This window comes from Vulpes vulpes, chromosome 13 (genome assembly GCF_048418805.1).
Source record: "Vulpes vulpes isolate BD-2025 chromosome 13, VulVul3, whole genome shotgun sequence".
Classification (NCBI taxonomy): Eukaryota; Metazoa; Chordata; class Mammalia; order Carnivora; family Canidae; genus Vulpes; species Vulpes vulpes.
In genome coordinates this window covers 50,550,368-50,577,402 of record NC_132792.1, presented here as the reverse complement: position 1 = coordinate 50,577,402, position 27,035 = coordinate 50,550,368, and the positions used below count along the sequence as shown (strand labels likewise).

Below are 27,035 nucleotides of genomic sequence, written 5' to 3'. Positions count from 1 at the left end.
CTTCCGCTCGGGTGGCGGAGGCGCGCGCGGCCGGCCCCCCCCCCCCCCCCCCCGGCCCCTCGGCCCCTCGGCCCCTCGGCCCCCTCCGCCCCGGCCCCCCGGCCCCCTCCGCCCCGCCCCCTCCGCCCCCTCCGCCCCCGCCGCCCCGCGGGGCGGGCCCGGCCGCCAGGAACTGCCCAGGGGCGTGTGTCACCTGCCCCGACGACTCGCCCGCCCGGGAGCGCTGCCTGTGGGCGGTGGGCCCAGACCCGAGCGCGGCGTCGCTGCCGGGTCCCCGGAGTGGGGCGCTCCCGAGGCCGGGGCCGCTCGCCCCCCGCAGCCGCGGCCATGAGCAAGCTGGGCAAGTTCTTCGGGGCCGGGCGCTCTTCGAAGGGCCGGGCCGCCCCCAGCCCGCAGGAGGCCCTGGCCCGACTTCGGGAGACCGAGGAGATGCTGGGCAAGAAGCAGGAGTACCTGGAGGCTCGCGTGCAGAGGGAGCTCACCCTGGCCAAGAAGCACGGCACGCGGAATCCGCGAGGTAGGCCCGGAGCCAGGGGCAGGCGGGACCCCACCCCACCCCACCCCCACCCCCACCCCCACCCCCACCCCGCCTGCAAGCCCGGTCCTGGGGGACCCGCCCGGGAGGCCGCACCTCCCCCCGCGGCCTTTCCAGGAGCTGCTGTTGACCCCCCGGCTCAGGAGGCACAACCCTGGAGGGCAGGCTGTTAGGGAGGCCCAGTAAAGAACACGCTTTAAAAAGCTCAGAATTAATACAAAAGACCGATGATGAGCAAAACATCTACATGTAAAAAAAAAAAAGAAAGAAAGAAAGAAAATAAGAATTGGTATTATTTTTAAGATTTTATTTATTCATGATAGAGAGAGAGAGAGAGAGAGGCAGAGACCCAGGCAGAGGGAGAAGCAGGCCCCACGCAGGAGCCCGATGTGGGACTCGATCCTGGGTCCCCAGGATCACCCCCTGGGCCTAAGGCAGGTGCCAAACCGCTGAGCCACCCAGGGATCCAAGAATTGGTATTATTGATTTTTTTTTTTTTTTTTTTTTTTTGCCTCTGGCCCTTACGTCGTTCTACAAGGCACTTCTTTTATTTGACTTTTTTTTAATGTGTTATTTTGTCCATTGTGAATTTTGAACTTTAAAGACGTTGCATTAAAATATTATTTATCTTGATTCCTGACTTTTTTTTTTTTGCCTCCCATCTTAAATTTACTCCTGTCTTGCCTGACCCTAGCCCAGCCCTGCTGACCTCAAATATCAAGTTTTCTGTCGTGTGTTTATATATATTGGATCACACATTTTAACTTGCATAGAAATCTCTAGCGGAGTATATTCTAGTATGTTCTGGTTTTACCTTGCTCCTAAGCCGTTGAAGAGTTTCGTTGGCTGTTCTGCTGTTGAAGTTATTATTTTTAAAAAATAGTCGAGGAACTAAATATTATATTTCCTCTCACTGGTTTTTACCACACGAGGGACTTTGAACCAGTAATGACACTTGGTGCTCCTGTCGCACCTTGAACCCTTTGTTGCTTTACAGAGTTAATTGGTTTCTTCAGCGTACTGCGCTCTTTATAGAGAGTAGGTCTGAACAGCACAGTGACACATATAATAAAACCCAGGGAGAAGTTGAAATGATTTGGTCTTGTAACACCAGAAAGAAAAGTGGTTTTGCAGTGGCGGACTCAGAAATAGGAGCGGCAGTAACAGAACTCTGCCCACCACCTAACCCTGAACTTGCATCCACAAGTCAGGCTTCTTTAGTCATAACAAAGGCTTGGGGAGATTTACTCAGCCCCAAATGATGCTGCCATTGTTTAATGCAGGAAAGGAGTAATGTCTTCTGGAGTTGACCTTGAAAACCCTGCTGCTTCCCATAAAAATGTGCCTGATACATTTGCGTCCACTTAACTACCAACAGTAAAAAGGCCAAGTTTCATTTTTCTCTGCTGCTGCTGGGCTGCTATATCCTGGCCTGTTTTAAATACTGGTTTCTGTTTTTACTTTCTGTCCGAAAACATTTTGGGAAGCGATTTAATGGCAATTTCTAAAGAGATACTATGCCATTATGGCTTGCTAAAAAGTCATTGGCAGGTCTTTTTCTCTGCTCTTCCTCTTCAGTTTTGTTTTGTTTTGTTTTGTTTTGTTTTTTTTCCCCTCTTCAGTTTGATAGGCACTCTGAAATTTGCTTGATGTCTGTCAAGGGATGTCTCTGTCTCTCTTTTGGGTCTGTATATCGTTTTATCTACAGTGGTTGCTCAGTAAATACTGGTGTAAAAAAATCTTAAAAATTGAACATCTGCTCCTAGGAAGTGGTGAAAATGTAGATTTGCTTTCAGAAGACAAAAATGTAAGGTAATCTACATTTTATTGATTTTTTTTTTCCCAGAAATGGTCTCCAACTGGTAATGCATTAAAGTATATTGCAAATGGCTTTATTAAGATCCTCCCACAGAATTAAAGACAACATTAATTAAGAGCATCAATCTAACTTCCTTAAGTCAGGGAAGTTACAGATGCGTGTATCGTGTGCAAATAACAAATTGGGGTTTGAAAAGGCCACTTACTCTTTATCATTTATCCTTGGGAACTTCACAGGTTTTAGCCCAGGCCTAGTTCTAACAGTGGTTGTGGGAGCGGAAATAGGCTAGTTAGCATGAGTTCATCTGTACTCTAAACTGTGGAAAGAATTTAATCCCAGACCCACATATTAGAAGACCTGTCAATATCAGCATTTTTCAAATAAATGGGATAATGTCATGCACACATAGTTTCTGTTTTCCATTAGCTACTAAGAAATATTTTCACATACATGGTTTAATCAAGCCCAATATAGTTAGTACAAAATGGGCCTTGTTTATACAAGGCTGTATTTTACACAGGGCTGTATATTGTGCTATAAGGGCTGTACTTTATAATCTGAGTGACATTATGTACATGCAGTTAAAGTTTTACTTCTAGACATGATCCGTCAGCTAGCTTGCTGCCAAGAATAGGAGGTTGAATGGCCAGTTAACATTGTATCAGAAAGGGCGTTCCCTGCATGGAGCCTGCTTCTCCCTCTGTCTCTGCCTCTCTCCCTCTCTGTGTCTCTCATGAATAAATAAATAAAATCATAAAAAAATATATGTTAAAAAAAAAGAAAGAAAAAGAAAAACAAGGGGCAAACTCCTGGCCAATACATATTCTGCGGTAATCTATTTCTCCACAACAACAGAAGCTTTGGCAGCCTTCTGAATGTCAAAACTGGGTTTTATTGGTAAAGCAAGTAACTTTTAAATTAGCATGGTGTTAGAAATGAAATCTCAGTGGTGAAATTATAGATACTCTAAATACGTGGGTTGGCTAAACTAGTCTGGAGACACTTCCTTGCTTCCCATTGTAAGAACAAATGATTAGAATCTACTAGATGTATAACTAATTTAACATTAAAATGGTACTTGAGGCTCGATCGCAGATGAACACCGTGTCTGGTTCTCGGTTCAGGTATATTTTTGACAGAGTGCACCTCGCACGGAGCACAGCACCCTACCAGGGCATGTCACTGCCTTCAGTGAGACTTACTTACTTATTTATGAGAGATACACAGGCAGAGCGAGAAGCAGGCTCCCTGGTGGGGAGCCAGATGTGGGGCTTGATCCCAGGACCTTGGGATCAGGCCCTGAGCTGAAGGCAGATATTCAATCCCTGAGCCACCCAGGCGTCCCTTCAGTGAGCTTTTCATATGGGGTATATTGGAGCCCCTGAGGGGACATTGAGTCAGGCTTCATTGTTTTGCTTGCCAGTGTATGTTTGTTTATGCAGAATTTAGTCTGAAACTTGTTCTTACCGTATCTCATCTAAATTGTGCAGGCGTCGCTAATTCTTCTCACTTCAACTTCTTTGGTAGTTACCGTAATTTCCCAAAAAGAACCTGAGTGTTCATTACCAAATTGGTTGGGCAACACCCATGGTATTCAGGACCCTGTTGATCTAAAAGATTAACCCTTGGAACAAGATTTATAATTTGGTTAAAAGTTTTGGAAGTTGGGTGGGGGCATGGGGTAACTGGGTGATGGGCATTAAGGAGGGCACTTGTTGGAATGAGCAGTGGGGATTATATGCAGCTGGTGAATCACTAAATTCTACCTAAATTATTAGTTGAAACTAATAATAACAAATTTCTAGGGATCCCTGGGTGGCGCAGCGGTTTAGCGCCTGCCTTTGGCCCAGGGCGCGATCCTGGAGACCCGGGATCGAATCCCACGTCGGGCTCCCGGTGCATGGAGCCTGCTTCTCCCTCTGCCTGTGTCTCTGCCTCTCTCTCTCTCCCTCTGTGACTATCATAAATAAAAAAATAAAATAAAACAACTCAATTAAAAAAAAAACAAAAAACAAATTTCTAGTAGTCCCATTTAAAAAATGAAAAAAAAACATTGGAGGTCAGGAATTCTTTAATGCAGTTTATGTAGAGTACCCCTGCTCTACAACTGGTAATCTGCTTTGTGGAAAAGCAGACTTTTTACAGACTACTTAATTTTTTTCTTTTGAGCACTGTCATCAGGAGCAGTTTTGATTTTTTAATTTTTAAAAAAGATTTTATTTATTTTGTGAGAGAGTGTGCAAAGCACAAATGGGGGAGGGGCAGAGGGAGAAGCAGGCTTCCTGTTGAGCAGGGGTCTCTGATGGGGGCTTGATCCCAGGACCCCAGGATCATGCCCTGAGCCAGCAGGTGCTTAACCAACTGAGCCTCTCAGGCCGACCCTGAGAGTCGACCTTGAGAGCAGTTTTCAATCCTGGCTGTATATAAAGTCCCCCTGATGCCTGGGTCTCACCCCTTAGATTCTGATATAATTGACTGGGGTGGGGCTCAGGCATCAATATTTTTTTTTAAAGTGCCCCCAGGGGGAGCTTGGGTGGCTCACTCTGTTAAGCGTCTGACTCTTGATTTCCACTCAGGCCAGGATCTTGGGGTCATGGATCCAGCCCCGCCTTGGGGCTCAGTGTGGAGTCAACTTCAGATTCTTTCTCCCCCTCCTTCCCCAGCTGTTCCTCCCGCTTGAGCCTGTGCTCTCTCTCTCTCTCTTTCTCTCTGTCATCAATCAATCCATCTAAAAAAAAAGGCCCCCACCCGTGATTCTTCCCTGTGGTGGTGGTGGTGGTGGGGGGGGGCTTAAGGATGAGGAGCTTAAATCCATAGTAATGTTAATGAGTTAGGAATATGTGGTCCTTAAGTCTTGGAAGTGCTTCCTAACCTTTTCTCACATCATGGCCTCTATGGCACTGATAATATTTGTGTGCTTTTCTGGGATAACCAGGGACAAGCAGCTTGGGGACTCTTGGTGCCCCAGGGCCTCAGGAGCTAAAGGGATCGGTATCCCAGCGTACTGCAAACCCCTCCTGCCACACTAGATTGGTGGAACACCTTAGTGGTCACTATTCCAACCTCCCTTTTGAGGTCTTTTTAAAAATAATCTCTTTTTTATTATTAAAAAATAATCACCAAGAGATGGCCACAGGTTTTGTTTTGCTTAAATATAAGGTCCTGATCCAGTTTTTACACATTTGATAGACAATAACTTAGTGTTGCAGTCAGGAGCCTCGGCTTCAAAGCAGACAACTTTGGGTTCAATTCCTAGCCCCGCCCTGCCACTTAGACGCGGTGTGGCTCTAGACCATTTCCTAGGCCTGCCTAGTTCTCGGTTTCCTCATCTGCGTCATGGCAAGGAGAAGATTAGTCCTCAGAGTTATGAGGATTAATGACATTATTGTATAAAGCCCTTAATTCAGTGCTCTATAAATGTCAGCCCTCGTGATAACAGTATTTTTTTTCCCCCAGCTGAAATTGGCTTCCTACTAAGTTCCACCTACTGGTCCAAATTTTGTCTTCAGGAATAACATAGAATAAATCTACTCCAGGGGCACCTGGGTGGCTCAGTAGTTGAGTGTCTGCCTTTGGCTCAGGGCATGATCCCGGGGCCCTGGGATCGAGTCCTGCATCAGGCTCTGCACACAGGGAGCCTGCTTCTCCCTCTGCCTGTGTCTCTGCCTCTGTCTCTGTGTCTCTCATGAATAAATAAAATCTTTAAAAAAAGAGGAATAAATCTATTCCATCTGTCCCACGTGAAGGCCTGCAGTCATTTTTCTGTGTCCCCTGTTCTGCGGACCTGAACTCCCTCAGTCACCTCTCAGTTACCGCCCTACTGTGCTAAGGTTTGCTTCCCAGGGCCTGGTCTAGTGGGAGGTAAGAGAGACCCCTGGCACACACTTGTGTGCCCCTGAGAGTGATTACCTCTTAAATTTGCACCCTAGGTGCCTCTGTTGCTTACCTTTTCCTAGGCTGAGCAGGAACTTCAAATATGTAATTATGTGGAGAGGGATGGCTCCAGTCTGGGTTATCCACAGGCCTCAGGCCGTGGGCAATGGGCTGATAGGGATGAAAGGTTAAGACCAAGAAGGAGCAAATTCGGTCACAACCCCTCTTCAGTATCTTTACGCATGATTCCAGTGAAACCTGGCAGCTGAGGCCCTTCTGCTCCTCCATCAGGTATCTGATGGGTGAGATCTGAGGGCAGAGTCTTATTTGGAGTAAGAGCTCTCTTTGAAGCCCGGGCTATTTCTTGGCAAGGCCGAATTTGCTTTCAGAGTTGTGACGCAGACTTGATGTTCCTTGGAGTTGGGGTGTGTGCACGCTCCCATTGGCTTAGCCTCATGTACGAACCTCCTTGGTTCCTCTTCAGTTTGCTTTTTATTATGGTTGTCATGGAGCTGAATTCTGCAGTCTCAGACACAGACGACCGGACGGACTTCTGTATAAAAAGAATGCCGTCTGTGTCAGTTGTGTATCAGCTTTGTTGCCCAAGTAGTGAGCGCACAGGCATGCATGGCTCAGGTGACATGAGACTGATGCAGAATGCAGGGCCCTGATGGACGGGAAGTCTCTTGGGAGATATCACTCACTTGGTGACCTCCTTTCTTAAGAGAGTTTCCCAAAACGTGGCCCTCAGGTCACCCCCATCAGACTTCCTTGAAGATGTTTGTTAAAATGTACACTCACAAGGACCCCCCTCAACGTTCTAATATAGTAGGTGGAGTATGGGGTCCAGAACTCTGAACTTTGAAGAGATAACTCCGTGATTCCGATGCCCACTACAGCTTGGGAACTGAGGAGGCAGGTAATATTCCATGAGCTGCTAAACTAGAAACCTCTACTCCATCTTCTACCCTCACCATTCCTGTTGTTGCTTCTTTCCTCCTCTATTAATCAGAGACTCAGAGGAGAAATATCCACCCACCTCCCTTCTGTTTCTTGCTGAAGAAACATTCCTGAAGCTTCTGACGGACGACCATTAGCTACCCTGTATTAGTTTTCTTGATGGAAGTCCACCTGGTACTGTGACTCCATAGTCCTGAAGAGTCTCAGAGTTCTCCAGAATTCAAGTTAAAACCAAGCATCACGATAAAGTATTCTGCTTGCCTTTGATTATCTGATTTTTTAAAAGATTTTATGTATTTGAGAGAGAGAGAGAAAGCAGGAGCAGGGAGAGGAGCAGAGGGAGAGGGAGAAGCAGACATGGGCCTGTATCCAGGGACTCTTTGATGGTGACCTGAGCCAAAGGTAGACGCTTAACCAACTGAGCCATCCAGATGCCTCGATTATCTGATAATTTTGTACTGTACTCCGTGTATTCTAGGGCCAAAGAAAAGAAAAAGTTTTATTCCTGGGGCATTAAGGACCCATATGCGAGTCAGGTCTCGTTCTCCATTCAACTACTTTCTTCTGGAAAACATACATCAATGGAAATGTGACCCTTCTTCAGTTTTCACCTTCAGTTTCTCTGCCCCACCTCAGAAGCTCCCCCTGGGCTTTCACCCCTGGTGGGGAAACCTAAGATATCTGAATGGGCCCTGGGAGCCTACTCACTTAAGCTGGGGTGTTAAAACTTCTCACTTTCCTACTACCTCCCTTCCCTCTCTCAGCCCTGGCAGGGATCCTCTAGACTTATACCCTCATTCACCCACTTAGGTACCGGGACCAGCAGAATGCCATGGGCTTGTTATCTCTTTTGTTCTGTTAAGACGGTCTCAATTTGCTTGTGCTTTTTCAGATGCAGGTCAGTTGCCTTCTCCCAGTGGATTTGGAAAGAGTGCAAAATCCCAGCCAGATTTACCCTCTCCCCATTTAAATCAATATGTTAGGCTTGCATTCGGTATTTTACATTTATTTCTGTTCGCGATCATCTTATTTTCAGTTAAATCTTGAAATTCTAATTTCATTGTCTTATATATGAGCTATTTCTTTTTTGTTGAACCAGTCACAAATTTTTTAAAGATTTATTTATTTATTTATTTATGAGAGACAGAGAGAGAGAGAGAGAGAGAGAGAATGGCAGAGACACAGGCAGAGGGAGAAGCAGGCTCCATGCACCGGGAGCCTGACGTGGGATTCGATTCTGGGTCTCCAGGATCACACCCTGGGCTGAAGGCGGCGCTAAACCGCTGAGCCACCTGGGCTGCCCGAACCAGTCACAAATTTGATCAACAGGTGTTTTTGGTTTTTTTCTTCTGTCAAAGTATTTGTTAAAATACATTGAATAAGACAGAACTCAAGGACAGAGCCTCATGGCATGCCTCTAGAGACTTCCTTTCAGGATAACCTTTATATTCCAGTAATAACATTTCATCTAAGATTTGAGTAAGGCATCATTACCAATTTGACAGATCAGTGCTCAATGAATTCAGTTATTCATCTAGCTATGAAGATACCTGATGTACATTTCTAGCCCATATCATCTTACTTCTCCACCTTTTTCTCTTTTCCCTAACAATGCTTCAATATACCTTGTGAGTTATATTCCTGAAACCAAACTATATTCACACACCTCTGATTCCCAAATGCTGATTTATGAACTGAGAGTATATTAGCTTCACCAGATTCACCTGGAGAGCTTTTTAAAATGCCACACCAGGCAATTCTATCTCAAGAAGTCTAGGGTAAGTTTAGGATTGTGGTACTCAAGCCTTTCTGGTTAATTCTGATGTGCATAATGTGAGAAGGCTGGTTGAGAGGCCTGTGGTTTTTTACCTTGAGTCAGTATCTAGTAACCCAAAGAAAACAGGTCAATGAGATTAGTTTGCTATTTTTCATCTTTGTGAGCTCATATTGGCTTCTAGTTATCATTGTCTTCTTTTCTAATTTCTCAGAAACTAGAGTGTAGGGTGTCTCTGTTCTAGAAGCATTCTAGAAAAAGTCTGTGGAACAGATTTTTGACAGTTTGCTGATGTGTTGTAGCTACTTCTAGAAGGGTAATTGGTACTATTTCTTATGTAACTAACTGAGGGTTTTTTGGTGTTTTTTTTCCCCGTCATGAATATGGAGCATCATAATACATTTTGGAACAGTTATTATTATTATTCATTTTAAGTTTCACAAAGCTGGATAATAGAGCTTTTTTTTTTTTTTGCAAAATGCATTATATGAAGAATACAATTTTCCTTGATGTATACTATTTTGTAATTAATTGAATTAGCCACAAAAAGGTAGAAAATGTATTGACACCATGATTATGCAAAAGTCATATGATTTATACAGTTTTGAGAAACGATAGCAGGAGATTATTGTAAGCTTGCCCTCAGATGTACTTAGAATTACTGTGTTCCTCAGTATTTAGAACTACTAATTTCAGATCAGATTTTGTTTTCAAGAAAACAGGACACATGCATGATAGTCTAACCAGTGAGATACAAGGCCATTTCTAAGACTGAGATTTTTTAAGTTTACAGTGCTTTGCTTTGGCAATCAGCTTTGGAAAAGATGAGAATGATTTATGTTGGCATTTATTTTTTGTTATATACTTAAATATATGTGAATCTATTTGTACTTTTGTAAAAAGATTCTTTTTTTTTTTTGTAGAGAGAGAGGGAGCTCGAGCGCACCACAGTGGGGTGGGCAGGGAGAGAGAATCCCAAGCAGACTCCCTGCTGAGCATGTAACCCAACACAGGGTTTATCTCAGGACTCTGAGATCATGACCTGAGCCAAAATCAAGAATCTATTGCTCAACTGACTGAGCCACCAGGCACCCCTCCATTTGTACTTTTAAAGAACAAAATTATCGCAGGTACTTAAAAGACGTAGGTAATATTGAGGATTTATTTTTAAAAATTCCATTCTCAACCTTTTGCCATAGGAAACTGTGACTAGAACTTTAGTACAGACTGGTAATTTTAGTTTTTCCTACTTTTTTTTGACTATCCTTTGATAGAAGTTCAACAAACACAATTGGCTTATAAGCTTACAGAAGGAGAAGGAACAAAACAGCAAGAGTCTGGAATAAATATAAAGCAAATAGTAATCTATTTCCCGAATAACTGACTTTCATATACCAGTGATCTTGATTTCTTACCTCAAATAAGTGGTTCTTAATAGAGAATTGCTTATTGGAAATATTTGGGATTTAGTCCAAAATTTATGCTTTAAAGCAATGAACTCCTAAATCCAAACCAATGAATCTTTGAGCCCACTGCTAAGCCCTTCTCCCAGGTATCTCTCGCTTGTGGGTCTTTCCAGTGAGAGGATGGGGTTAGCTAAAGCCCGACTGTCATCTGCGCAACCTCTATCAACTCTTCCTCCATCTAGCGACCTAGTGACTTACATGCCAAAAACAAAACCACCCCTCAAAAGCCAGCAACAAGAATGGTGATTTAAAAATTACAGGCAAGGAGAAGTTGATTATTCTCTGTTAAAAGTTGGGAATACTTGCAGCAGAAGCTGAAGTATTTAAAAATTAAAATTTAATGTCAACCATCCAGCTTAAATGAAATACAATGTATACTTTTACATTTGGCTCACATATAAACTTAGAGGAATAAAATCATGCAGCCAGATATTCGACACTTTCTGACATTTTATTCTCTATTTAAATATGAATTTCTGGTGAATCTTTTTGATTCTTTCACATAGTCCTATATACTACATATCCATACCTTATTTGCTTTAGAAGTAATATTGGTCAATAGAATAGGCCTTTCTCAGTGAGCAGTGTAAATTCCATGACCATATTTAGTACATGTAGGTGAAAGTCAATATAACCTTGGAGTCAGAACAAAGATATTATCCTAACTCAAAACTTATACTTTGTTAACTGCAGCAGGAAAAAATAAAATCATGTTAAACCAATTTACATGTATTTTAAAGATCACATATATAAGAGCTTTTGGTTTACCTTTTTGTGAGGAGTTTGAAAATTTTTATTATATAAACTATCTTCCTTTGTTGAGTATTGTTCTCCCACTTACACTTGCAAAGTTAAAGAATAATTCATCACCAATTGCAGGGTAAACCTTCTCTTAAAGAAATTCAAATAGAGGGATGCCTGGGTGTCTCAGTGGTTGAGCATCTGCCTTTGGCTCAGAGTATGATCCCAGAGTTCCTGAATCAAATCCCACATCGGGCTCCCTGCAAGGAGCCTGTTTCTCCCTCTGCCAGTGTCTCTGCCTTGTCTCTGTGTCTCTCATGAATAAATAAATAAAATATTTTTAAAAAAAGAAATTCAAATAGAAATTGGATAGGAGCTTGAGGATAGGAGCTATATATTTTTCAAGATTTGTTGATCATAGAATCTCAAGGGAATAATCATGGAATCATAAGACAGTGAGAGTTAAAGGGCACTGTAGGGGTATAGTTTGTTGGTTCTCAGGGGCACCTGCAAGCCACAGTCAAAATAGTAGGAAATGTTGGTGTATCATATGAAAAGGAATCCTTGCTGCAAGTAGAAAAATAGAACTATGCTGTACATATATGTACACACATTTATATACATGTACATATTACATATGTACATGTGTAAACACATGTACATACATGTATATAGCTACATACAACCATGTATATATGTACACATGTGATATGGAATTACATTTATAGGTACATATGTCTACCCTAGAGTTAAGTATAATCACTATTTCTGACTTTTTTTTTTTAAGATTTTATTTATTTATTCATGAGAGACACACAGAGAGAGAGAGGCAGAGACACAGGCAGAGGGAGAAGCAGGATTCTTGCAGGGAGCTCGACGAGGGACTTGATCCCGAGTCTCTAGGATCATGCCCTGGGCCGAAGACGGCGCTAAACCGCTGAGCCACCCGGGCTGCCCTGACTTTTTGTTTTTAAAGATTTTATTTATTTATTCATGGGAGGCAGAGAGGGAGCCAGAGACACAGGCAGAGGGAGAAGCAAGCTCCTTGCAGGGAGCCCAATGCGGGACTCGATCCCAGGACCCCAGGATCACGCCCTGGGCCAAAGGCAGACATTAAACCGCTGAGCCACCCAGGTGCCCATATTTCTGACTTTTTCTATTTAATATTTGCTGGTTTCATATTCATCCTATTTTCCTTGCATTTTAGGCAGTAGCAGCCCCATAGAGGTTACCAACGTGTGAGGTTACTAATAATACTGGTAGCAGGTAAAAAAAACTCATCCATTCAGTTATATATGCTTCCTAGTCAAACATTTAATTGGGTTTTTACAAAGAATATCAAGTACATTTTAATTACTACATTGGTATGTTGTTCCAATAGCAGGTTAATTTGACTTTCGGAGCAATCGACCTCAGAAGCAATTAATTATAAGAAATAAGAATTTCAGTGGATATATAAAATGAGTCTTAGGCAAGCGTTCTTCCTTTTTCGACAGCTCAAGGCTGATAGCACTTTTTGGTCATGACCTTTCGCTCTCAGATTTAATAATCTCTCATGCAACATCCTGGCAGTAAGAACTGCTTCGATCTCCAAAAGTAGCTGTGAGCTTTTCAGAAAAAGGAGAGTAGCATGATTTCTGTTGGAAATGAACTTTAACTTCCTTTGTCCATTTCCTATCTTTCCGGAGATGGGATAGGGTGTTAATTACCTCTTTCTAGTCTTTCATACTTTATCAATCACCATTTCTCTTTTTTTTCCTGCATTTTCAGTCCACCGTCACTGGCTTGCTTACAGCAGCAGTCCACTTCCAAATGTCCTTTTCCTTGGGATATCTCTTACTTTCTCCAAACTCTTTCCTTTCTACTGTTTTCTCAGGCATCTGCTTCACCATTGTATAATTCACCACATCGTTGCCATGTTCTGGTCTTCTTTTAGCTTGCTCTTGACCCTTTCTAGGACATTTAATATTGGTGAGACCTCTGAAAATAGGGAGGTTACTTATAAGATCCAGCCAGTGTGGCGAGCTGGTGTGATGTGCTCTGTTTTGGGGTTTATAGTTTCTGGTTTCTCATATATCTCAGCCAGAAACTTCACCTTGTCTTGCAGGAGATTTGCGTTGTGGAGGTGACTCCATCCTGTGACACCTTTTATCATTTGTGTTCTTTCCTATGCTGTGTTTGCTGTTTGTGTATACGTGTAGACTGTCACCCTGGCTTCATCTCCATTGCCTCTGTGACACCATCCCTCGTCCATTCCCTGTGTGTGCCCACCCTACCTTCTACAAGTCTCTTGTTATTCTATATGTCTCCTCTGCTGCTTAAATGTAACTTATACCTGTTAGTATCTGTGGTCACAGTTTCTGGAAGATAGTAGGTGCTTAATAAATGCTTGTTCAATGATGAATAAGTGGTTGAACACCCATTGCATATTTGATCCTCTGAGATTATAGCCTTATTTCTTTGTCCCTGCAGTGCCTAACATAATAATACTGGGGGTGGGGGAGATCTTCAGTGTATACTCATGGAGTGGCTGAAATGAATGGATAAGAATATATATTTTTTCAAACTGAAGATGGCCAGGGAAATTCACGATGGGGTGGTGCTGGGCAAATGAACCTTACAGTTTTCTAGTATGATCCCAGCTGTTTTCAGTCTAACCTGTGACTTTAAACATTTTGTTTTTATGTCTGTAGAATGCTTACCATCATGCTTATTCAGATTGTGTTTTTCAAGAACTAAAACAAGGTGCCATAAATAGAAGGTATTATTTAATTAACAAAGTGATTGGTATGTGAGTAAGAACAGGGCTTACCTTAAAGTTTCTCAAATAAAATCACATGATTACGACACTTCCCAGTTAAAAGCAAAGGACAACATGATCAATTATGTGTGACGTATGTACCTGAAGCACTCTGGGATTTCTCCTCCAGACCCCATCTTTTAGGCCTTTTCTAATGATCATCCATTCCTGGTAGAGGGAAGAGCTGTCATAATGCAGTTTCATATTTCACCAACAGGTTTGTCGATAGTCACTGGATATGATGGTTTCTAAATTTTTTTTAATTTTTATTTATTTATGATAGTCACAGAGAGATAGAGAGAGAGGCAGAGACACAGGCAGAGGGAGAAGCAGGCTCCATGCACCGGGAGCCCGACGTGGGATTCGATCCCGGGTCTCCAGGATCGCGCCCTGGGCCAAAGGCAGGCGCCAAACCGCTGCGCCACCCAGGGATCCCGATATGATGGTTTCTAAAATATTTTTTTTTTTTGGACCACTAGTGGATTAACAATGCACACATTTAGATACTCAGTGTGTGAAAAACAGACTGACCTTTAAAACCAAGATGCCCTTTATATTATAGGAGCAATGAAACTGTAACTTTTTTTCCTGCCATGTATAGTTGTTTTTAATAGGTGACTGAAAGCCTTCCTCCTCTGGCAATGTAGTAGTGGAGTAAAGTTGCTTAAGGCTGGTGGAATTTTGGTTCAAGTGAGTAATTCTTAAGTTTCAGCCCCTATCCTCACTGAGCTGTAGTAAGGGCTCTTCATGCGACCCTTACAGCAGTGTGGACTACTCACTGTTCTTTGAATCCATTGCCGAGGGGACATCATTGTGAAGCTCGGAAGCAAAACCCTTGGCTGTTTCTCCACTGCAAAACAAAACAGTAGATAGCTTTGTTTTAGAAAGAATGTTGCCCAGCTCTCACCAGGTGCTTAAAAGCACAGACAGGAGTTTGAAGATTGAATTGCACCTTCTACCCAGGTTAAATTACATGGCTTTAAAAACATCCTTCTCTCCCAAAACAGGAGCAATGTGAAGTTTGCAGTATTTGTTCCATGTCTTTGAAAATATGCAGCCATTTCTTTCCCAAATTGTTTATTATAAAACAAAATCAATCAAGAGGTGCCTGGGTGGCTCAGTCGGGTAAGCATCTGCTTTCGGCTCAGGTCATGATCCTAGGATCCTGGGATCAAGCCCCATGTGGTCGGGCTCCCTGCTGCAAGGGGAGTCTGCTTCTTCCTCTCCCTCCATTCTTCCCCCTGCTCGTGCTCTCTCTCTCAAATAAATAATTAAAATCTTAAAACAAAAACAAAAACCCCAAATCAAAGCCTGTCTTAATTCATGGTGGGCCTGAGGCATCATCCTTTCATGTGAGAACCGGCTCACAAGGAGACTCCTCACATACCCTTCTTGGCTCCTTGGAACGTAAGCCTCTTGTCTTAGTGTTTGGGAGAAGTGTACTGTGCCAGACAGAAGTCACAGGAGGTGTCAGGTGTTCTGGGGCCAGATCCAGCGGTGCGGAAATCACTGGGTTTGCTCACACGAGGTGATTTGGAAAAATGTAAGTCAGATTTTAAATTTGGAAGACTTTGCATGCCAATCTAGGTTTCTTGCTTCTGTTAGGCCTCTGGAGGGCTGGGCATGGTAGTTGTGGACTGGAGCCCAGTGGGTGTTGCTTCTGGTAGATCAGGGTTATGCTTTCCTGGTTGCCAGAGTTCTGCTTCTTCCCATTGACTCCTTGATCCTGGGGGTCAGGGTCCACTATCCTTTATTATCACTCTTGTACTACTTTTTATTATAGTAGACTAATATTCCTCTGTCTTGTTCTCTCTCACAGGTGAGAAAACAAAGAAGGCCTTTCTCCCTAACCTCTCTCTGCTTCACTTCACTTTCATGACTTGCCTGGCTCCCTCTGAGATTAGGACTCTGGTGTAGGCCAATTCGTAGTTCGTGGTATGGGAATTAAAGTGTAAGTTGAGATCTCACCTCTTAGTGAATTTTCAAATTCCTCCCACACAATTTGAAGGGCAGAAACTGTATGTTAACATAGGCACTTAAAATTGTGTCCAAACCAGAACTCATTATTATTAACAACAGACATTTGCAAGGTTGGGCATTATACCATGCGGCTCCCACCATATGGTGCTGACAGCCCTGTGAAGGAGATAATGATGATGATTATGAAGGTCCTCAGTATTTAGTAATCACTCACTATGTGTCAGGCACCACACTAAATACTTTGCATATGTTATTTCATTTAATCCTCAACCACTGAGTGAGTTATATCCTTATTTTCCAATAACCACCTTATGTAAGGTCACACAGCTATGAATAGATGGAGTCTAGGTTTGGAAGTAGGCAACTTGACTCCAGAATACAATGGTCTGTTGTCATCTGCATATTATTGTTGTTGCTATTATTATTATTGTCCAAGTAGAGAATGTCACTTAAGAGTTAAGGTCACACTCCAAGGTTATCATGCACAGTCATTAATTGGTAGGGGTAGGATTAAAATGTAAATCTAGTAACTCTGAAGTCTCATCCTTTAAATCAAATTGCATTTTTTGAATTTTAGAAAGTAATCTAATATAAATTCTTACTAGGAAACATGGTGTATTTTTAAATAGAGAACATTAAAGTGTTTCTAAAAAGAGGAAAATACTTTTAGGTCAAAGGATACCAGTCAGGTTCCAAGTAAGTATAGACACCGAACCAGCCTAACAGGATAGGGAGGAGTCACATTTGTAACATTCCACTTCTGGGTATGTTGGGTGGAGATGTGTATTTGAAGGTTAGCTTCCTAAGGTTTCCTAACTCTAATATTTTCTAGTGTTTTCTAGTATTATGTTCCTGTTATGAGTTATGAAAAAATAGGTAACTTGTTACTCATTAGTCTCTGAAATAAGATATACAATTGCATTAATTAATAAGTGTTATATAAATTGCTATTTTTAATAATATTATCTAGTTGTTAATTGTCTACCTTGCATGGGGACTGTATAAGGTGTTTTCCATAAATTATCTCTGATTCTTAAACAATCCCTCAGCATTGTGGGGATTATATCCCCATTTCCAGAACAGCAAACTGAAGCTCAAACAAGGGAAGTGACTTACCCAAGAGTACGTATCTATTAAATCATGGGGGAAGGTACATTCTGGCCTTGAAGTCCATACATTTTCTATTATACCATCCTGTCATTATACTATGTTTACAAAATTATAGGATTTATTTATTTAATATTTATTTCATCTCCTGTAAAGTAGACCAATAATAGTGTCTACTCTTGGAGTTTTTGTGAGAGCTAATGACATAATTCACATAAAGCACTTAGCACCAGTTTGGCATATAACAAATACTCAGTGTTAATTTTTGTTTTGTATTTTATTGGCCATGTGCCAGAAACTGGGCCTGGGACTGGGGAAACAGGAAACTAGGATACCACATTTCTCTTCAAAGGGCTTCTAACTAGTGTAGGCAAGGTGGGGTAGAAGAGGTTTTACAAATAATTATAATACAGTGTAATAAATGCAACAGTACATATGGATCTACAGGTAGAGCCTTAACCCAGAGGGTCAATGGGCCATTCTTTCCATCTTGGGGAGAAAACCCTGACACAGCTCTGGTCATTCATGTGATGAGCTTCTCTACAGGATGATATTGTGTGATATCATAGAAAGGCCTTCGTGCCAGACAATTTTTAAAAAAATTGTTTTAGTTTTTTCCTAAAGGACAGGTTAAACAAGTAAAAGCTCTTTTCTAAATAAAGTGTAAGTGCTAGTCAGCAGGGACTTAAACTGTGATTTTGTACCTGGAGAGGGAAACCAAGCAGAACCTGATAATTCTGGACTTCCACAGTGGGCAGGGAAGGATAGGGAAAGGGATATCCCCAGGGAGATAGAGAGCAGTGTTCCACACCTAAAATAAAGCCTTTCTTTGTTAAGCCTGTCTGCTTGTTCCCTCCCATGGAATAACACAAACACTTCTTATACACAGCTTTGGGCAGCCTTGCCTTTCAAGAGAGAGACCTCATGGGAAAACATACTTATGTAACTACAAGAACCCCAGTTACTATACTAACTATTCTAGTCTTTCATTTATAAATATGAACTTTCAACACAGACTCAGAAGAATTTCGATGAAAGGTAATTGCAAGAAAGGGTTAAGATAAGCAAAGCAAACAACCAAACTCAAGAGAGGAGACATAATTAAAACAGAATTTAAAATAAATTGAATAATTTATTTTTTAAAGACATAATTTAAAAAATGATTAGAAATAATTAAAAATAAAGGAGCAAAAAATAGAATACATATAGGTGAAGACTAATTAGTAATTCAGAATGTAAACTTAAGGATTTATCCCAGAACATAGAACAAAAAGAGAAATAAATTTATAGATTGAAGGATAGAGCCAAGGAATCCAACATCCATCATATTGGGATTTCAAGAGAGAAAATAGAGAATGGTTTGGATAGGGGTATAATAAGTAAACCAAATCTCTTGGAATTACAAGAATAAATTGACTAAAACAGAGTTTGAAGAGAGACTTCTCTCAGAAATCTGTTGTTGTAATTTATGTGCTTCACTCCGAAACCATAAAGCTATTTGAGTTTTGTCAATTCCATTGAATTATCTTTATATTACCATTCTTCTGCTACTGTTTTCCTGCACTGTCCCTAAATACCCTATCAAAACTCATATTGTATTTTTTGGGGGAGGGAGTGCCAGAGTCAAATGGACCCTGTTAGTTTTGTGATTTTTCAGATAAAGCAGGTAAGGTTATTTTGCTGAAGAGCTAATGGGAGGGTATTTGGATATTTCACTGAAGGCAACACTCTTTTCTCTTACCAAGTGTGTCATATCATCCTTGACTATGACTCAAGCAGTGTTGAGCTTATGGATGCCCATGGTTGGATGTAACCTTGCTGACCATCTCATGATCATTTTATACCAAGACATGAAGCTCATCATCCTTGGTTTTGGTTCCAGCTGCCACTCAGTTTTTACCTTCAAGGAAGTCACATAACTTCCCTGGATCTCAATTAGCTTGTCTTTGAAATAAGGAAATTGGGCTAGAATAGACAATTATTAAGATTTTTTTTGTTCCTTCAGAGTTTTTATTTTTCTACTGCATGATTTTTACTCATATTTTTATCTATTCTATTTCTAAAATACTATACTGACAGAAATATTTATGAGATATATTTTATGGAATATAAAAGGTCAGATGGCAGTGTTAGTTTCTCAGCTTTATTTGGCATCCTCGTCATCTATAGGGATCAGCAATGCTGAGTCTATGGTTGGTGTTGAGCAAATGTCTCTTGATCTAGTGGCTTGGTCTTTCTCCTTATAAATGTGGCTTCTCCCTTATTTAGCTGCATTACAGGCACTAAAGAGGAAGAAGAGGTTTGAAAAGCAGCTCGCTCAGATTGATGGCACACTTTCCACCATTGAGTTCCAGAGAGAAGCCCTGGAAAACTCACACACCAACACCGAGGTGTTAAGAAACATGGGCTTTGCGGCAAAAGCGATGAAAGCAGTTCATGAAAACATGTGAGTGACTTTGGTCTCCCTTCAAGTCATTAATTCCCTCAACGTTGAGAAGAGCCTTTGGAACTATATGGTGACTTTGGCAGGAATGGAGTTACCCATTTAAGGTTTTTTGACATGTTGGAATGGAATGCCCCCTCAAAGAAAGAATAGAAGTTACAGTAGGAAAAAAAAGACCATGAGAAAAGTTATTCATTTCGCTTTCTGTTTCCCAGTTGCCTCAATATTGTCTCACATTCCACCTGTGAATACGTTCACACTATAGTTTTTTAAATTTTTTTTAAAGATTTTATTTTTTTATTCATGAGAGACAGAGAGAGAGAGAGAGAGGAAGAGACACAGGCAGAGGGAGAAGCAGACTCCATGCAGGGAGCCCGATGTGGGATTCGATCCTGGGACTCCAGGATCATGCCCTGGGCCACAGGCAGGCGCTAAACCGCTGAGCCACCCAGGGATCCCGGTTTTTTAAATTTTTTTTTAAGATTTATTTATTTATGATAGACATAGAGAGAGAGAGAGAGAGAGAGAGAGAGAGAGAGGCAGAGACACAGGAGGAGGGAGAAGCAGGCTCTATGCCGGGAGCCCGACGTGGGACTCAATCCTGGGACTCCAGGATCATGCCTTGGGCCAAAGGCAGGAGCCAAACCGCTGAGCCACCCAGGGATCCCAATTTTTTTTAATTTTTAAAAAAGATTTTATTTATTTATTTCAGAGAGAGTGAGAGAGAGAGCGTACAAGTGGGGGTGGGGACCAGCAGAGGGAGAGGGAGAAGCAGACTCCCCGCTGAGCAGGGAGCCCGATGTGGGGCTTGATCATAGGACCCTGAAATCCCAACCTAAGCTGAAGTCAGATGCTTAACTGACTAGGCCACCCAGGCACCCCCCACACTATAGTTTTTAAAAGGCCTAAATGTCTCAGGGTCCTGGAATCAGGCTCAGCGGGGAGTCTGCTTCTCCCCCTCCTGCTGCTGCTCACCCTCTGCTTGTGCTGTGTGTCAAATAAATCTAAAAAAAAACCCCAAAAACTTAAAAATGAAGTTAAAAAAAATTAAAAGGCCTTAATGTCAACATCTTTGAGAATGTTAGAATTATCGAATAATGGTTGTTGTCAAACTTTGATTATCAAACCTGGAAAGCTACAAAAGAGAACACAGATGCCCAGGCTCCTTGGACTCCTTGAAGAAAGGTAGGAATTGGGCCTTTTTGTTTTTAGCACCAAGTTTTCCCCAGGTGATTCTGATATTAACAGGTGTTTGGGAAACATTGACCTAGAATAATAGCTATGAGCATAGATTTGAGGTCAGATTTTCTGAGTTATAATCTGTTTCATTACCAACTGTCCTTGAGCAAATTACTTTGCCTTTCCCTGTTTCAATTTCCTTAGCTGTAAATTGGAGATAATAATGGTACTTACCTCGTGTAGTGATTGTGAAAGTCAATGAGATACTAGATACAATGCACTTCGCATGGTTTCTGGCACAAAGTAAGCACTCAGTGTCAATACTCATAGTGGTAGTGAGGCTCCTGATAATTTGCTTTATATTCATCCTGAGAAATCAATGCCTGCGACCTGATCCTTTCCCAAGATTGGGTATGATAGTGAATCTGGGTCAAAGGTGCACAAGAGCGATGAATGCCTGAGGAATAAAGAGAAGTGTCTGTGGATGGGAAAAGTGGATGCAGGGGTCAGTGAAGCCATCGTTGCTGACATTTTCTTGCCTTGATAACTCATTGATAACCAGCTGTCATTTGACAGCTTCAGAAAGATCATTAGAGTCATCATCAGAGTCAAAATTCTCTCGCGTTGCTGTAAGCAGGGTGCTGACTTTATCACAGAATCCTATAAGTGAGGTGCTGACTGTAGCACAGAACCACAGCCTCTCTCTCCAGGTAGCTGAGCAGCCGCGTTCCACTGTATTCCTTTTGAGAAAAATTCAACCTGAGGCCCAAACTCTAGCTGTGCCTTTCTCATACTCCTTTTCATAAATTAAGTTCCTTGTATATTTGTTATAAATATAATTATAATGATTGGAAATAAGTGATAGGAGGATGCTAAAAGAAAACTTTTTTTTTTTTTAAGAAAACTTTTTTTAATGTAAAAATATTTGGGTTTTCCCATAGTCTGAGAAACTTGCAAAATATTTATTTATTCCACTGGGAATCACAATTTCAGTGTTTAGGTCACTTAAAAATGAGGAAAATTGTCACTCCTCTGGTTCTCAATCAGTTTGCCCTAGTTTCAGAGTTGAAGGAATGATTCAGAGACAGGGTGGTAGCAAAGCAGTCCAGATCCTGGCCTTCAGAACGAACAGCCTAGGTTGATGGTTAGGGTCCAGGTGGGGTGGGGGGCTCAGGTGCTAGAAACTGTCTTCAGAGCAGCTGCCCATCGTGGGCCTGTGGCTACCTGGATTCCTGTGCCAAAGTTCTGATTCTTCTGAGGGCTTCCTAGGGCTCACCCTGTTCTCATTTGTATTCTCTGCCTGGCATCAGCAGCTATGGGAAAGCCCTCAGGGAGTCAGCAGCTCAGAGCCATTAGGTGTTCTAGAAAATCTCTGGTTCCAGAGTTCAGCCTCTCTAAAAGACTGCTCTCAGATAGTGGCTGTTTATCTTGGTCATAATGGTCCTTGGGGGTCCATGGCATCATTTCCTGCTGAGTTGATACATAGTGGCATATATTAAATTTTACATATGCCCTACCAGACAAAATCTCAAAATGCATCTACAAATATTGTCATAGTCTCTAGTGACTTCCAAATGTAATGGCTATTTATCAAATATTTAAAATATATGTGCATTTGCAGGATTATTAGTATTCTTGAAATGCAAGTTATTTTTAAAGTTGGTAAATCTTCTCATCAGAGATTTTTGTCATCCTACTGAAATAACTAAGAGTTTACATTAAATTGACTCATTTTTCATATGGGATTATATCTAAATTCATAATTTTAAAGTAAAATTCTAAAATATTTCAAAAACATATTATTGCCCAGGGATCTGAACAAAATAGATGATTTGATGCAAGAGATCACAGAGCAACAGGATATTGCCCAAGAAATCTCAGAAGCCTTTTCTCAACGGGTTGGATTTGGCGATGACTTTGATGAGGTAGGTATCACAGTGTAAAGAACAGAGGATGTGGTTGCTGAAAAGGATAGCTTCCTCCCATATGTATCAGGCAGGTTTTCCTAAATATTCTCTTAAATATCATTAAAGAATAAGTGATATTTGTTAGTGATGCACTTCTCTTAAGGGGGGAAATGAAGTGTTGGGAGCCCTGATTTAAAATAAAGATTAATATGGTTTAGCAAACCACCCCTAATTAAGTTTTCAGCTATTAAGGGAAGGCAGTATGTGATTATGTAGAGTTAGTGACTTTTAATGGGTGAAGCCTAAATAGCACCATTACGAGGAATCCAGTGCTCACACATCTGGGCAAAACAAAGCAGATTGTGTCACTCTGCAAGGAACAGACATATCATGCTCTGTAGTTGTTAAATTAGAGGTTAGTGTGCCTCTGTTTATTACTCAGGCTATGAAACAAAATAAATGTAGAGTGGCATTATTAACACATTCCATTTAGATTAATCAGTCCAATAATAGAGACTATAATTACAATGGTGGTGTCTGCACTGTGAATTTCAATTGTTCTACTCAAAGCACACATAAGTAAGACTAGTATATGTTTCAAAATGTTTCCAGCTCTCTGATTAGTATGGGAAAGAATCTGACTTCCTACATCTATGTGATATTAAAAAATGCTACATCTACTGAGATGTGGTTCCATGGAAACAGAGAAAATGAGAATTGAGTATCAAGAACTTTTTTTTTAAGATTTTTAAAATTTATTTTTTCATGAGAGACACAGAGAGAGAGAAGAGGCAGAGACCTAGGCAGAGGGAGGAGCAGACTCCCTGCGGGGAGCTTGATATAGGACTCGATCCCAGGATCCCGGGATCACGCCCTGAGCTGAAGGCGGATGCTCAACCACTGAGCCACCCAGGTGTCCCTCAACAACTTTTAAAAGTGCTGCAGACCATCACATGTGAAGTTTAAGAAACAGAACAAATAAAAAAAGACCAAAAAACCTGAGGCTCTTAAATATAGAGAACAAATTGGTGGTTGCCAGGGGGGAGGCGGGTGAGGGGAAAGGTGAATCAAGTGAAGGGAATTAAGACTGCATGTATCATGAGGAGCTCTGAGTAATGTATAGAATTGTTGAATCACCATACCGTGCCCCTGATACTAACATCACACTGTATTTTAATTATACTGGAATTAAAATAGAAAGACATATCTTCCTCCTCCCACTCAAAATGATGTAGACCAGGAGTTAGAAAATTTGGCTGTTAGGCCAAATCCTTCCCATGGTCTCTTTGTATGGTGCCTGAGGCCAAATCCTTCCCATGGTCTCTTTGTACGGTGCCTGAGCTAAGGAGGTTACAGGTTAGTAAGAGCAATAGCAGTAGAAGCCAAGAAGGCTGTGCAACAGAGACTGTATGTGGCCAGCAGGCCTACGATGTCGCTATGTGGCCCTGTACAGAGAATGTTGCCTACCCCCGGTTAGGGTAAGAAGCATCTCATGAGTGCATGACAAAATGGTGGAAGGGCTCTGGGCTCACCAGGACGCCTGGGTTCTGCAATTTGTTGCTCAACTTTGTGTAAGTCTCTTCACTCTTCTGACCCTTAGTTTCCTCATCTATAAAAGGAGAATTAATGGATTGCTAGCTTATCTCTGAAGTTTCTTAAATTCTTTTTTTTTTTTTAGTGTCTTAAATTCAAAAATTATTTTATCAGTGAACAAGTGTTTGATACTCAGTCTGTAAACGATGGAGGAGGTGACTATTCTATCATGTTTGCTTAAGAAGATATCAGTATCTTCTCGGTGCTGTTGAGGACTGTCAAGTGCTATTGGCAATTCCAGGCACACATTCAGCGTAGGATAGTGTGTCCAGCCATTACTGTACTTACTATATTTATCTCTAATTGTTTTGTGAGCAGAAATAGGCATCAGAATATTCTGAAGGCACTGTATTCACATAGCCTGTGGAAAACCAGAAAGCACATATTACACTGACCCTGCTATTTCACGTGGCCTAATGACATACACTTTCATGATTTATTTCCTTTTCTTGAGGTAGATTTAGCAGTGGTCAGATAATCATTAAGCTTGCTGCACATCTGATATAAATTGATTTGATTAAATGTTGTGGTTGGCTTAAGTATATCCTGTCTTGGCCCAAAGTTTTGTTACTCTCCTCTCATTTTAATATAAGATAATGATTTGTTTAGGTACCATTCTCCCACATTCAATAATGAGTTCCTTAAGTGTAGGGACTGTTGATTCACCTTTTGCACCCCCAATACTGGGTTCAATACCTGACCATGCGTGAGCTCTCAATAAATTTGTTCAATGATGAATGAATGAATAAACAAAGAATCTCCTTGGTCGAATAGAAGAGTGTCTTGGGTCATTTCTAATAGTGACAGCCCTAGAGTTCTGATAATGACAAATTTGGTTTTGATTCCCAACCTCTCTCGGGGGGATTGGACTCTACTTGGGTGCTCGTGGAGTCAGTTAGATCTGAACCTCTGTAGTGAGCTCATATCTGACGTAAGGTGACTTGTGCTCTTAAAATCTCAAACTGGTCTTGTCTCTCTGAAGAAGATTAAAACAGACTCTCTGAGACCATAGCTAAAAGAAAGAAGTACAGTGTACCTACCTTGAGTTGAAGTTTTCTTAACCCAACCACACAGCATGATTTTTACTGGTTTTGGTACTTTAACGGAGAAACCATAGTATCTTTGGTTCTTTTTACTTTCTGCACCTCATGGTTTTGCTGTACCTGTTGTTTTATTTTCATAGGCATTAGCCCAGCTGAAAATATGTATTTGCTCCAATTAAAGTTTTACAGATTCTTAATTTGTCACAGTAGAAAAGAAAAGATACATTGGAAACATGACAAGCAAGGTGCAAATTTCCTAGAAACTGTAGAGGTTATATATTCAGCAAGCACAAATTACTCGAATAACTGTTTACTGAAGTATTATAAGATTAACTACAACAAATTTGCACAACCCAAAATATTCATTTTTAATCATTGCTCAGTGTTGCAAGAAGGAGTTAGTCTTTAAAATAAATATTCCATTTCACCGGGTTCTCACATATCAATTGGGTAGCAGATGTTCTTATTATTGTGTTTGAGGAAACCCACTTCTTAAAACGTTAACTCCATAATTCTTTCTTTCTCTTATGTTCAGGATGAGTTGATGGCAGAACTTGAAGAATTGGAGCAGGAGGCATTAAATACGAAGATGACAAATATCCGACTTCCAAATGTGCCTTCTTCCTCCCTCCCAGCACAGCCAGATAGATTGCCAGGTGGAACGTCGGGCGTGTCCTCGACCGCACGTCGATCTCGAGCAGGTGTGCTGCCCCTCTCAACCGCCCACGGTCAGATAGTTCCTGAAAACCGCTAGCCAGGCCTATTCCATGTAGCACTTATTTTTTATTTCATAAACATATGCCATTTAATACCTGTATTCAAACCTGTTTTCTGTGCTGCAGGTGTGAAGGCCACCACTTGCTAATTTTTATCCATTTTTACATTTTAGCATCTTCCAAGAGGACAGAAGAAGATGATGACATCAAACAATTGGCAGCTTGGGCTCCTTAAACTAAAATGGAATTCGTCGACACCTGACTTAATGAACTGTACCTAAGACATAAAGAAATGTCTTTGCCACATTCAGAAGTTAACAAAGACCCCGTTTTATATTTACGCTGGACGAGTAATTGTCTTTTAAGCCTTATAAGCACAAGTCACAAGGAATCGTGTGTAGACATCCAATCAGGGGTGGAAAGGGACTTCCTGGTAGCTTCTGGGAGGATCTCGCCATGCTGATGGGAGGGGGTGTTTGTCTTGTTACAGGCCTGTATTTCCAGTCCCAGCACCTAGTTGGTGCTCTGTATACATTTGTTGAAGGAGAACGGATTCTATTAACATAGAAAACATATGACAGTTTATAAGCCACGTAAAAGTGATGCTAGAGAAAATAGCGTTCTCTTCGAAGTGAAGAGTTTTCAGTTTTGCTGAGTGTGCCTGTTAGAACCTATCTATCCCACAGTAAGTGTAAATACACTATGTCTCTTGTAGGAGAGACTTCATGTACCAGAAGTCTTATGTGAGTCCATACATAAATAGTTTCACTTGAGTTTTGCAGTTTAAAATCTTAAAGGAGCTTTAATTGACATTTATTATGGCAATTAAGCTTGGAATGGGGCAATGGATGCACTTCCCAAAATGTCTGAGAGCACTAACAGCTTACACTGCTGAGCGAGGATCTCCTGGGTGTAATTTAGCCACTTAGGAAGCCGTGTTAACACTCCCGGGCCATTACGATGCTGTTATGGCTTCAGCGTGCTGAATGTGTGAGCGTTCATTCTTTTCCATTTTGTGCTCTCTTGTACGTATTTACACCTTATGGCATATTCCTTGTAAATACATAAAGAGTTGATTAAAAGTATATCATGAGTAAAA

At 41.4% G+C, this 27,035-nt stretch overlaps 1 protein-coding gene across 1 annotated transcript; it reads left to right on the top strand.

The window, feature by feature from the left end:
• Window positions 1-156: 156 nt before the first annotated feature.
• On the top strand, window positions 157-27,035 carry CHMP4C (charged multivesicular body protein 4C). The gene is made up of 5 exons (XM_026012962.2): window positions 157-517; window positions 19,324-19,501; window positions 22,488-22,602; window positions 25,756-25,921; window positions 26,110-27,035. Exons 1-5 carry the CDS (start codon window positions 328-330, stop codon window positions 26,169-26,171), a joined length of 711 nt encoding a protein of 236 aa, XP_025868747.1. The 5' UTR covers window positions 157-327; the 3' UTR covers window positions 26,172-27,035.

Excerpts from the sequence above, each read along its gene's own strand:
- CHMP4C (XM_026012962.2), top strand. The coding sequence starts at position 328 with ATGAGCAAGCTGGGCAAGTTCTTCGGGGCCGGGCGCTCTTCGAAGGGC. Across the intron at positions 19,502-22,487 it reads AAAGCAGTTCATGAAAACAT|GGATCTGAACAAAATAGATG; the intron begins GTGAGTGACTTT and ends ATTATTGCCCAG. Across the intron at positions 22,603-25,755 it reads TTGGCGATGACTTTGATGAG|GATGAGTTGATGGCAGAACT; the intron begins GTAGGTATCACA and ends TCTTATGTTCAG.